At 41.9% G+C, this 14,413-nt stretch overlaps 1 protein-coding gene across 1 annotated transcript in view; it reads left to right on the top strand.

Annotated features, from left to right (window-relative positions):
• The window catches only part of LOC126184270 (tachykinin-like peptides receptor 99D), a 742,646-nt gene extending 728,750 nt beyond the window's left edge, over positions 1–13,896 (top strand). The window contains exon 6 of the mRNA XM_049926644.1: positions 13,760–13,896. Within this exon, the coding sequence (XP_049782601.1) occupies positions 13,760–13,896 (137 nt within the window). The remainder of the gene's footprint in view (positions 1–13,759) is intronic.
• The last annotated feature ends 517 nt before the right edge of the window (positions 13,897–14,413 follow it).

Below are 14,413 nucleotides of genomic sequence, written 5' to 3'. Positions count from 1 at the left end.
CTGGAGATACGACGTAATGAACACTGAGCTGCGTGAAAATGCTACTGCAGAGAGAAATTGGCTAGAAATCCAGGTGAAATATACACTCCTGGAAATTGAAATAAGAACACCGTGAATTCATTGTCCCAGGAAGGGGAAACTTTATTGACACATTCCTGGGGTCAGATACATCACATGATCACACTGACAGAACCACAGGCACATAGACACAGGCAACAGAGCATGCACAATGTCGGCACTAGTACAGTGTATATCCACTTTCGCAGCAATGCAGGCTGCTATTCTCCCATGGAGACGATCGTAGAGATGCTTGATGTAGTCCTGTGGAACGGCTTGCCATGCCATTTCCACCTGGCGCCTCAGTTGGACCAGCGTTCGTGCTGGACGTGCAGACCGCGTGAGACGACGCTTCATCCAGTCCCAAACATGCTCAATGGGGGACAGATCCGGAGATCTTGCTGGCCAGGGTAGTTGACTTACACATTCTAGAGCACGTTGGGTGGCACGGGATACATGCGGACGTGCATTGTCCTGTTGGAACAGCAAGTTCCCTTGCCGGTCTAGGAATGGTAGAACGATGGTTTCGATGACGGTTTGGATGTACCGTGCACTATTCAGTGTCCCCTCGACGATCACCAGTGGTGTACGGCCAGTGTAGGAGATCGCTCCCCACACCATGATGCCGGGTGTTGGCCCTGTGTGCCTCGGTCGTATGCAGTCCTGATTGTGGCGCTCACCTGCACGGCGCCAAACACGCATACGACCATCATTGGCACCAAGGCAGAAGCGACTCTCATCGCTGAAGACGACACGTCTCCATTCGTCCCTCCATTCACGCCTGTCGCGACACCACTGGAGGCGGGCTGCACGATGTTGGGGCGTGAGCGGAAGACGGCCTAACGGTGTGCGGGACCGTAGCCCAGCTTCACGGAGACGGTTGCGAATGGTCCTCGCCGATACCCCAAGAGCAACAGTGTCCCTAATTTGCTGGGAAGTGGCGGTGCGGTCCCCTACGGCACTGCGTAGGATCCTACGGTCTTGGCGTGCTTTCGTGCGTCGCTGCGGTCCGGTCCCAGGTCGACGGGCACGTGCACCTTCCGCCGACCACTGGCGACAACATCGATGTACTGTGGAGACCTCACGCCCCACGCGTTGAGCAATTCGGCGGTACGTCTACCCGGCCTCCCGCATGCCCACTATACGCCCTCGCTCAAAGTCCGTCAACTGCACAAACGGTTCACGTCCACGCTGTCGCGGCATGCTACCAGTGTTAAAGACTGCGATGGAGCTCCGTATGCCACGGCAAACTGGCTGACACTGACGGCGGCGGTGCACAAATGCTGCGCAGCTAACGCCATTCGACGGCCAACACCGCGGTTCCTGGTGTGTCCGCTGTGCCGTGCGTGTGATCATTGCTTGTACAGCCCTCTCGCAGTGTCCGGAGCAAGTATGGTGGGTCTGACACACCGGTGTCAATGTGTTCTTTTTTCCATTTCCAGGAGTGTATGTACATATGTATGAAGTATGTTAACTATATCTTGAGAGCTATAGGCAAAAATCTCATCCTGAGCTTTTGGAACGATATCAGCCAAATTTGGTACACATGTTAGGTACAGTCTGGAAATAAATAATGTGGGTGTAAGAACCACAAGACTCGTATTGGTGTGAGCGTGATAATGTGGAGAGAGGACGGCCAGAGGAGGAGATGTACTGATAGAGAGGGGAAAGAAGAAGATAGGCATAGACAGGGGAGAGGAGGAGATGAACAGAGAGAGGATTATGAAGAAATAGACCCAGAGAGGAGAAAGGACGAGATGGACACATAAAGGAAAGAGGTGGAGATAAACAGAGACAGTGGGGAGTAGGAGATGAACAGACACAGAGAGAGTAGGAAATTGACAAACATTGACAGAGAAGAGATGGACAGAGAAAGGGGAAGGTGTAAATGGACAGAGAAAATAAAAGAGGAGGAGATATACAGGAACGAGCAGGGAAGTAGAGAAGGACTGAGAAAGGGAACACTAAGAGATGAACAGGGAGCATGGGGAGGAGTAGATGGACAGAGACAGAAAACAACAGGAGATGAACAGGGAGAGGGGAAGGAAGAGATGGACAGAAAGGCGGGAGGAAGAGACGCGATTAGAGGGGGTAGGAGGAGTTGGAATTAGGGGAAGGAGGGAGAGAAGATGGATAGACAGGAATGAGCAAATCGACTGAGGAGGGGAGGAGAAGATTGATTGAAAGAGAAGGAGGACAAGATGGACACAGAAAAGGCTGAAAGAGGATGGAACGAGATTGAAGGGGTGGAGAAGGTGGACAGAGATGGTGGATGAGATGGATAGAAAGGGGGAAGGAGGAGATGGACTTTCCAAAAGAGTACCTGGGCAACACTAGGTACTGAGTTGTACTACTATATTTAAAAAAGTGGTAACTCACTTAAAATCGACGTGTGCCAAATATAGACAGAATAGCTGGTATTATTCCACCATAAATTAATTAAATAAAGTACTGTGTTAGTTTTAGACAAGAATATCTCTCCTGGGGTGTATTTTTGAAACTGTATGAGTATCCAGCATTGCCTGGGTGTATATTTATTCCAGTCTTCCAATAATGCAGTCTCCTCATTCCCCCTCTCTCAGTTAATTTTGTTCTTCATGTCCATCTCCTTCTCCCCTCTCTCTGTCCATCACTTTCTTTCTCCTCTCACAGCCCATCTCTTTCTGAACCCTCTGCATATTTATCTCTTCCGCTTTCTTTCCTCTGTCCGTCTTATCCTCTCCTCTTTCTCTGTTCATTTATTCCTCTTCGTCACGTTTTTCGCCTTTCCTTCCTCTTTCACTTGCCTGTTCATCTCTTCTCTCTTCACACTCTGTCCTTTTGTCCTTACCCCTCTCTCTACGCAGCTTCTCGTCCCCTTGTCTCCCATCTCCTCCTTCTCACTCGCTGTCTGTCCATTTCCCCCTCTCCATTCTCTCTGAACGTTATCACATTCACCACAATAAGATGCTGGTGATTCTTATCCTCACAGTATTTCTTTCCAGATAGTAACATATGAGTTCCTAATTTGGTTGAAATCGCTCCAGTGCTTTAGGATGAGCTTCATACTAATAACTTTGTCCGAGTACGCATATTTCAAATATATTTCAGGTATATTTCACACGCTTAACACGTATTTATATATCTATATCACATTCATAACACATACTTATACGTATGTTTCACCTGTGAATCACGCCATGCGGTTTGATTCTCACTCAGAATAATATTTATTACGCTGTATCTCCAGACATATGTGCCGTACAATAGTGCAATATATATGGCTCCTGCCAGTGAAAGTCGTTTGAACAGAGTTAGTGGTAACGGAATAGTAGATCACAGTACAATGCATGACGTGGTAATTTTTCACGCATGTCAGTGTTTATGACGTCGTATGTCCTGAACTATGTGTTGAAGAGCGATATATCTCTCTGCGTTCAATCAGCGGCTTATGTTGATAACGCCTGTGAAAAGTGTTGCAAATAGAGTCTGTAGCATACAGGTAATAAATTTAAACATCTTGCATGATTCGGCAGTTCTCCCTGCATCTCTGTGTTTATTTCGTCATATCTATTGAACTTATTGTAGTACTATGATATTAGTTTGGGAGCGCGTTCAGTGATATATACGGATGCTGCCTGGAAACTCTATCTCGAATATAATTAGCAGTAAGAGGGTAATAAATTAAAATGTTATGCCTGATGCGGTAGATTTACTGCATGAACAGAAAAAATGTTGTAAGAGTTAAACTTTTTTTTCCTGTCATCATTTCGTGGGGGTTGTCAGGGAGAATAAGTTTCGTAGATGTTGAAAATTGTGTGTAAAGTTTGTTCGAAGTCACTAAGTGGTCTCGTTCACAAATACTGGATGATTGATCTATGGCTATTCGAGCGACATGTGCTACACTGATTTTTCACCTCCACCCCAATACATAGGCAGTTCGTACCCCACAGCGGTGATTTCCCTACAGTAAGTAATACGTGTACTCAGCTCGATTGAAATCGATCCCGTATTTTAGGAGGAGATTTAGAACATACATATATACATACATTCATATATACGTGCATCCATTTTTATAATATGTATGGATTACGTGTCTTCAGAGTTATTTTATAAATACAGTTTTTTCCAATTTTGATCCCCTGCTGTGTATCCTGAATATTCATACTTTGCCTTGTTTGCATAAAATCCTACGAAAGTCTAGCACGGGTATACTATTAGAAAACTAACATCAGGTTCATTTATTTGCGTACCTGGATTACTTTCCATAAAATTCCGTGCTAGTTTATGCCTCATTACTGTGCTATTATACGAATGTATCGCTTTTCTTTAAATTGGTGAACATGGTTACTCCATTTTCATTTTGATATCTCTTCGTCTCCTGTCACCAAACTAAACTACATTGCAGAAGTTAAGCAGTATCATGAAAAAGAGGACATGTTACGTTATGAGGCTCTCAGAAGGATTACTAAACAACCTACTGCCCACTCAAAAGATGTTTTGCATATAAGAGTGACCGAACATAGTGTTAGGAAAGTTCTGAAGACCTAAATTTATAAGCAACTAATGCAACTGTGATATATCCTCCACAAGAAAAGAAACTGTAGATAGGGGATATGGTTACCACTAACAGCCACACATGCTGTAGTAGGCCGTGGCATTATCTCTAAGAGATGGTTCAAGAGCTCTTTGTGAAGTCGTTCCATTCCTCAGCAAGAATGATGCGAAGGTCTGTAAGTGCCCTAGGTGGAGGCTAATGGTATGCTGTTCGTCTCCCTAATGCATCCCAAACTAGTGCCTTCGGATTCTTATCCGGAGACCTAGTTAGTCACTCCACGCGACGGACGTCTTCACCTTCAGGAAACTCATCCCCCACAACAGCTCGATTTGGACGTGTGATATCGTCCACAAAGAAGAAATCCGGACCCACTGCATCTCTGAAAACGCGAACATGTGGTAACAGTTACTCTATACCTCTGTGGGCTTACAGAATTTCTCCGACCACCACCGTAGATGCACAGCTCAGTACGACCATTCAACGTAATGCCTTCCCAAACCATGACACCATTACCACCAAACCGGTCTTTTTCTACGATGTTCCTGGGGTTGTGTCGGCTGCCAGGTTGCGTCCAGATAATATACTACGAGAATCATTTTGCAACCTGAAGCGGTATACCTCTATGAAGAGCGCATTGCGCCATTCGTTCAAGGTTCAGTTTTAATGTTGCCGACTACACATTACATGGGCCCTTATTTGTGGTGCAATGATCGAGAAGCACACGGCCGGAAGTCTGGGAAACACAGCTGCTGTTCTGAGCCTTCGACACACAGTTTGTCTGGATGTAGCAAATCCAGAGGCAGCTGAAAGCTCTGCAGCCATTTGTCTTGAATGAAATGTATTCGCATTTGAGAATATAGACAACCATCAGCTGTGTAATGGAATGATGTTATTGAAAATTTGTGCCGGACGAGGACTCGAACCTGGATTTTCCACTATTTGCCAGGGGCCGCCTTATCCTTAAGCTATCCGAGCGCGACTCACGGCCAGACCCAAACTTGAATATGTCGTTAGCCATGTGTCTACAACCTGGACTCATACATTTATAAAGTATGTTCTAGCACAGGAGAGAGATTTTAAGTGAAAGCCGTTTGCCCATTGTAGGCGGATAAATACGAAACTGCAGCGTCTGGTTGTTCATAGATACGATGCAAAGCTCCTCCGGACATCACGCGCTCTTAAGGAACATTGCATCGTATTTATGAACAACACAGGTTCTGCAATACTGTGTCGTAATTGTCTCGCATGTCTACTCCGATTTCTTCTGGCAGTTACGGTCAGACATCGGTCTTGCAGTTTGTGGGTTATTCTTGGCCGACCTAGGACTGGTCTCCGACAAACAGCCGTCGCCAAAGACTCGAAATGATACTTTGTGGAATATATAGATACAGAGACATTACGCCTAGCCTGCTTCCAGGTGGCCCAGTACTTTACCACTCAAAACAGTATCAAAATGGAGTTTTTGCAGCATTACGTTGCCATCTCACTAAAAGACTAAACTCTGCTCGCTATGAACGCGCAAACGAGACTGAGACATGTGTGGACTCATGAATTACTTGTGTTTATTTTTCGGCTACGCCGCTGTTGACAGCTCGTAATATTCCTTTCGTACACAAAGCGATTAAGTAATACTCGTAGATAAATATTTATGAATATATCAGATGATGGCGCATCTTTTAGCTTTTCACTTTTATGTTTTCGTGATTATTCTTAACTTTTGAGCACTTGTGTATTTGTTTTGACAAGGATCGTCTTCTATGCTGCACGATTAACTTTCAGACAATACAGATAATTGTTTCTAGCATTTCATAAAGCAATTACGTCTGTCATTTGTGAAAATTTCAGCCTTTTCACCGTTTCCCACAAACCACGCTGAAATGTACATTTCACACACATCAGCTGGTGGCTAGCTTGATTCTGTCAACTATGCGGCTTCTATCAACGTAGTATGGAGTCAGTTAGTGTACAGACTGCACATAAATTATACGAAGGGTTGCTGAAAAGTAAAATCTCTGATTGTTATATGTAAAAACTCTTAAATCTTTTTAAAGAAGACAAAAGCTATTAATGTTCTACATTTTTATTCTACATGTCTGCAAATTTGCAACCCTATGGCGCAAAAGGACTCTGAACTGTAGCGTGTAACATGGTGGTGTGTAATATAAATATGTCGGCGCGTGAGAAATAGCGAGCTGTAATTGAGTTTCGAATTCGAAGGTTTTGCCCACATGCCCACATATAGAACACCCTCGCCTTCAGTATGACAATACCAGATCACACTGGAGCGCTAAGACATCCACAACAATCCGATGCCTGGGGTTCACTGGCATCAGTCATCTTCCGTACAGACCCGAATCGGTCCCGTCCGATTTCCATCTGTTTCCAAAACTTAAAAAAGATCTTGGAGGACTTCACACTGATAGTGATGAAGCGGTGCAAGAAGAGGTGAGGTAATGGTCCCGTCTACAATGCTGAACATTCTACAGTGGCAGTATCATCAAATTTTTTTTTCGTTGGGAAAAATGTAATCGCCAGCAGGGTGACTCTGTTGAGAAATAAACATGCAGAAAAGAAAAATAAAGATGCAGAAATTTAATAACGTTTGTTTTATTCGAAAAGCTTTATGTGTTTCGACATAAAAAATACGAAGGCGTTAGTTCTCATCGGGCCATCGTATGTCGGGAGATGCTGTAACATGATCCTGTTGAGGGAGTACTAAGACAGAGACTTACGTTTAACAGCAAAAAGAACATTTCATTGCTTACTGTATTAATTTTACAAGCTAAACATTCAATGAATCGATGAATATAAATTTTGTGATTGAATACTATGGTATTGAATTTTGTTAAGGCAACACGTTGGGATTTACTTATCATCGATTAAGTTTATTAACTGCAAGATAACTGTATTTGAGTGTGATATTTACATTTAATTATAAATAAGAGATTTTAAGTGCTCCAGCACCTTTACTATACTAAATGTAGAACAGTAGAGGTTGCTGTGTTTTCACAAAATTTCTGTTTTTTACCATGGCTAGCTACTTTCAGAAACAATTTAATGACACAACGTAGCAGTTATCATGTTTCCATCATAATGTTCGAAATCAGGAAAGAATAATATTCCCCTCATATTAATGAAAACCTCAGGGTCGTTTTTCCTGGGTTATCATTATTTCTCTCAGTGAAACGGAGAATTGGTAGGACACTATTATGGGAATATTTCTTTGGATTGTCGGGCAAGAATCTATCTGCAGTGCCGCTGTTAGACATGAGCGATGGCACCCTATTGTTACGACCGCAGCCTGGTTGGCCTGTGATAGCAGGTAATTTCCTTGGATAGTCACTGGCGGTCACTTACGTGCACAAGGACAGTCTCAAGGAAAGTGTCCACTTAGTTGTCAGATACTTCTGAAGTTCCTTATAGCAGGCATAGCAGCGAAATGTCCGTTACGAAACCTTGTATGGAATTCCAACTCTAGAATGATCTCCCCACCAACATGTCCAGCCATCTAATCGGCCAGTTTCGATTACTAGTGTCACAAACAATTTAATGGAAAAGCAACTTTGACAGCAGTTGCGTGACACACCTTTATTTCCACGCTAAATGCCATATGCACACTCTTATCTTCATCTATTTCATCTATAAATAACAAATGACTGATGTGACTGTCTTCAGTCCAGCGATGTGACGTCTTCTTGACAAGTATTGTTCGTAAGAAAGATATATCTGCTCCCCTTAGGTTACTGGTCGTCCGATCTGGCCTAACCATTATAGCATTTTATTCTTTTAATGCTGTACATGCTAGTGATAAAAGACATTTAATTTTGAAAAGGATGATAACACACAAATTTATCTACTATGCCAGTCGTACTAAAATGTCTCAGTGTACAGAATGGGTCTGTGTACTAGAAATGGTTTCACTCTGCTATTGTACTACTCCCTAAGTGTCTCATATATAAAGAGGGGACGTTCATGGAAAACACACAGTTTTAAAGACGCACCAATCCACATATATGAAAATACAACAGTGAAATTGTGTACAAATACTTTAGATGAAACTAACACGTTTACTTTTAAGTTCCTTCGGTTATATATATTCGACTTTTCTCGTGTAATTTTAAAACTTTATTTTCAAAAAATAATGAGTGTACCTTTTTCGCAGAAACTATTCAAGAGATTTCTACGAAATTTTCTGTGTGTTATCTCTTTGCACATAGTAAGATTCTGTCATGAAATTTTTCCGATACCCTGAATAAGAGAACATTAATAAATTCTTAATTATATTTCTGAAAGCCGGTGGTAGACAGAAAACATTTTCCGAAATTTCATGAGCCCACGCCAATTGTAAATGGTTGCGAAAACACCCTTGGCCTCTTAGCCACAAATACTCCTGATCTAATAAAGAGCGTCATGACAGATAAAGGGATTAGTGAACACAAGGTCATTGTAGTGAGGCTCAAAACCATATCAACCAAAACGACTAAAAATAAATGCAAAATATATCTATTTAAAACAGCAGAAAATGTTCAAATGTGTGTGAAATCTTATGGGACTTAACTGCTAAGGTCATCAGTCCCTAAGTTTACACACTACTTACACTAAATTATCCTAAGGACAAACACACACACCCATGCCCGAGGGAGGACTCCAACCTCCGCCGGGACCAGCCTAAAACAGCAGATAAAAATTCACTTGATGCCTTCGTAAGACAGAGTCTCCATTCCTACCAAGCTAATTATGTAAGTGTAGACCAGATATAGCTCAAATTCAAAGACACAGTATCTGCACAAATAGATAGGTTCATACCGCATAAGTTAATAAGAGGCGGGACTGATCCACCATGGTACACAAAACACGTCACAACACTATTGCAGAAGCAACGAAAAAAGCATGCCAAATTATGAAGAACGCAAAATCCCCAAGTCTGGCTAACTTTCTCGGAAACTCGAAATTTAGTACGGCTGTCAATGTGAGATGTTTTTAATAGTTTCCGCAGTGATATATTGTCTCAAAATGTAGTAGAAAACCCAAAGAGATTCTGGTCGTATGTAAAGTACACCAGTGGCAAGAAACAGCTAATACCGTCACTGCGCGAAAGCGATGGAAATGTTACCGATGATGGTGCCACTAAAGCGGAGTTACTAAATACAGTTTTCCGTAATTGCTTCACGAGAGAACACGAAGTAAAAATTCCTTAAATCGAAGCCAGAACAGCTGTTAGCATGAGTGTCATAAAAGTAGATATCTTAGGTGTTGCGAAGCAACTCAAATCACTTGAGAAAGGCAAGTCTTCTGGTCCAGATGGTATGCCAATCAGGCTCCTTTCAGAGTATGCACACACAATAGTGCCTTTCTTAGCAATAATATACAACCGCTCACTTGACGAATGGTCTGTTCCTAAAGACTGGAAAATAGCACAGGTCGCACCAATATTCAAGAAGGGAAATAGGAGTAACCCATTGAATTACAGACCCATATCACCGACCTTAATTTGCAGCAAGATTTTGGAGCATATACTGTACTCGAACATTATGAATCACCTTGAAGAAAATGACTTATTGATACATAACCAACACGGATTCAGAAAATATCGTTCTTGTGCAACACAGCAAGCTCTTTATTCCCGTGAAATAATGAGTGTTGTCGACAAGGGATCTCAGATCGCTTCCATATTTCTATATTTCCAAAAGACTTTTGATACAGTTCCTCACAGGCGACTATTAATCAAACTGCCAGCATATGAAGTATCATCTCAGTTGTGTGACTGGATTTGTGATTTCCTCTCAGAGAGGTCACAGACCGTAGTAATAGACGGTAAATCATCGAGTAGTACAGAAGTGATTTCTGGCGTTCCGCAAGGTAGTGTCGTAGGCCCTCTGCTGTTCCTGATTTATATAAATGATCTGGGTGATAATCGGAGCAGCCCCCTTAGATTGTTTGCAGATGACGCTGTAATTTACCGTCTATTAAAATCATCAGACGATAAATTCCAATTACAAAATGATCTAGAGAGAATTTATGCATGGTGCGAAAAGTGGCAATTAGCACTAAACAAAGTAAAGTGCGAGGTCATCCACATGGGTACTAAAATAAATTCGATAAATTTTGGGTATACGATAAATCACACAAATGTAAGGGCTGTCAATTCTACTAAATACCTCGGAATTACAATCACGAGCAACTTAAAATGGAAAGACCACATAGATAAAATTGTGGGGAAGGCGAAACAAAGACTGCACTTTGTTGGCAGAACACTTAGAAGATGCGACAAACCCACTAAAGAGACAGCCTACATTACACTTGTCCCTCCTCTGCTGGAATATTGCTGTTCGCTGTGGGATCCTTACCAGGTGGGATTCACGGAGGACATCGAAAAAGAGCAAAGCAGGCCAACTCGTTTCGTTTTATCGCGCAATAGGGCTGAGAGCGTCGCTGATATGATACGCGAGTTGAGGTGACAGTCACTGAAACAAGGGCTGTTTTGTTTGCGACGAGATATATTTACTAAATTTCAATCCCCAACTTTCTCTTTCGAATGCGAAAATACTTTGTTGACACCCACCTCCGCAGGGAGAAATGATCATAATAAAATAAGAGAAATCAGAGCTCGAACGGAAAGGTTTAGGTGTTCCCTTTTTCCCACGCGCCATTCGAGTGTGGAATGGTAGAGAGGAAGTATGAAAACGGTTCGATGAACCCTCTGCCAGGCACTTAAGTGTGAATTGCAGAGTAATCATGTAGATGTAGATGTAGGTGAAAATTTCCAGGCACTTTGCCCCATATCTCAACTTACACTCCAAATTTCTGAATTTACTGTTGAGACTACACTTATTGGGTCTATAAAAATAAGTCTACAAAATTTCCTAATTCTGGCCTTTATAGATGTCGAGAAAAATGTACATAAACTTTAAAAAAATTATTTTCAGGATATGCAATTTAAAGTTCAACCTAACGTGCTTTCTTACGTCACCCAAAATTTGTAGTCTTGGTCCTCTTTCCCTTCAAGGCTTCTCTTCCCGTCTCTTGTTGTCTGCTCTCTTCAACTGACTTTTCAGCTGCGGAGAGGTGCTGTAAATCTATAATTCGCAAGATGTCTTCAGTGAAATTTCCTATCTCAAAATCTATTTTCTGTAATACCTTCCACCTCCCTACTTTCCCACCATTAAATACAAGAACTTATCATGAGTAGCAATTATGACAACTGTAGCAGATGAAAATGGGGCAAAACAGGAATTGCTTCTTCATAAACAACTCAGCTGGTTTTGTTATTGTTTCTAAGATACAGAACAGAGTCGCAGGAGATCTGTAAGACCAAAGAGCATACATCACAGCCTTCTACGTGTATCTGTTCAACTTTGCTTGAAAATAATCCATGGAATCGTTGTTCACCGAGCTAGCATTGAAGTGTTTGTTCAAGAAGTGGGCGTGGCAGGAACGTCACGTCACACATTAAATAAATTTTCAGGCACTTAGGATGTGAATTCAACATTGAAACTTTGGGAACTTATTTCCATGAGTTCTGCTAATAAACGGAAACCAGTTTCGTCTAGTGCTATAGTAAAGTCATTACTGTCTCTACTAGTAAGCATGTTATTAAGAATTACACGTATTTACGTATTTTAAGGGCACATTTACGTTGCCTAACCGCTTGTAGAGGTGACTGCAGGAGCACTCCACTTCAAAAACAAAGCAGTGGTGCTCGCCATAATACAGTAAACACTTTCTTTCTTCAAGGTGAGATATCTCTCTGCTATCCTGAAGATGGAGATTATAAGAGATTGTTTGAGAAATTTATCATCACAATAACAATTAATCGATGCGTGTCAGTAATTTATGTGAAAACACACACAACACTGTTGTAATATGCTAAAATATTTTTTATGTTTTCCACAAAGCGATTTTTGCCTGTTAGCCACCGTTAGGTACTAACATAAGTGTGTGGTGCAGTGAAATTTTGTCTGATCAAAGACTTTAAACTAGTGCATCTAAAGATTATCTCCGTATTCAGACATGAAATATATTACTGTTAAATTTGGGAATAAAAAAAAGAAATGTTATTTCAGAGTTAATGATATGTAAGACTATTTAACTAACATAAAATATGTTAAGATCACAGTTACAAGGTGAACGTATAAAATATTACATCACAACCATAATGGTTCAAATGGCTCTAAGCACTATGAGACTTAACATCTGAGGTCATCACTCCCCTAGACTTAGAACTGCTGATACCTAACTAACCTAAGGACATCACAAACATCCATGCCCGGAGCAGGATTCAAACCTGTGACCGTAGCAGCAGTGCGGTTCCAGACTGAAGCACCTAGAACCGCTCGGCCACAGCGGCCGCCCAACCATAATAAAAGGAGGATGAACTATCTGGATATAACGGAAGATAAAAACATACGTCCATCTGCCCGAGCTTACTACTGAATAACCAGACACAGTTTCATCAATCGCTATTTCTAACTGCAGATACTGCTCATAATTTCATCCAGACGATGTTTTAAATTACCCCTCCTATTTACATGCCCAATTTTCCTTTATTTCAGTTACTATAATTTCTCTAGTTGTGTTAAATGTCTTACTTGCACAATCACAGCTGCTTCACATACCTGTTTAATATTACTATTGCGTCTTATCAGTTTGTTATTTAGGATCAGTTAAAGACATGACTATTTTGTTCAGTCACACCTTTGGAATGTGTTACTAAAGTTTATTGTTCAATTTATTTTCTTCTATGAACATCTGTTGTAATTTGTATATAGATCATTAGTTAATGTGGTACATATTTTATGTTAGTTAAATAATCTTGCATTGAATTTACAGTGAAATAATCCTACAGTTAATCTAACATTAATATTTTTCATCTCTTTAAATGGAGACACTCAGTAGAGACACTAGTTTAAAATCTTTGGTCGAATGAAATTTCACTGCACTACATACTAATCCTTGCACCTGGTGATGGCGTAACAGTCTAAAAGCGGTTTGTGAAATAAATGATAAATATTATAGAATATTACACGAGTGTTGTGTGTGTTTTCAATCATAATGTATGACAATATTCTACCAAGTACAGACGGAACAGTCAATAAATGCTGTCAATAATTTATGCGTAGTTACACACTTAGCAGTTCATGGTTACCGCAGAGTCTGTGTGCGCAGGTTCGACGAGGGTGCACGGATCGACAGAAACGGTGACGACGCACGCGGATATGGCGCCCAGCTACTCGACGTACCGTGGAGAGGGCGGCCGACGCTGGCGGCCGTATGGACGCGATCTGTCGCACAGCGTTTCCTGACGAGCGGCCGGCGCGGGCGACGGCTCGGCGCTGGGGATGGGGATGGGCCACCACGGCCCGCCGGCGCCCGCCCGCCGCACGCGCGTCCAGACCTGGATCTGAACGCCTGCCTCCCTCCCTCGCTTTTCATCACCTCCTGCCTTGCAGCAGTTCACAATATTTTTCTGCTCCAATTATTTTCTATAGTTAATCCAACAGCTACGGTAGCAAATTGTACGTTTTCTGTACTAGCCACTTGTTTATTATTTTCTTGCGTTGTGTAACATATTCAGTATATCCTACTAGGAAATATTACTGATGTGAAATGTAAATGAAGACTATTAGAAAATTATGAGAGCCTCCTGTTACATAACGTCAGTTATAGGTTGCAGGCATATTCCATAGATCGCTTTGGTACATCGCACGCTTCTAAATGAAATACCAACTTCATTTATGACCCGATCCCTAAAACACTGTTACTTCCTGAAGCTGCCAACACTGCCTGTATTCAGCACTGACCTATAAAAACCTCACGGGT

This window comes from Schistocerca cancellata, chromosome 4 (assembly GCF_023864275.1).
Source record: "Schistocerca cancellata isolate TAMUIC-IGC-003103 chromosome 4, iqSchCanc2.1, whole genome shotgun sequence".
Taxonomy (NCBI): domain Eukaryota; kingdom Metazoa; phylum Arthropoda; class Insecta; order Orthoptera; family Acrididae; genus Schistocerca; species Schistocerca cancellata.
Note: the sequence above shows the minus strand (reverse complement) of the source record. Positions and strands in the feature narration are given on the sequence as shown.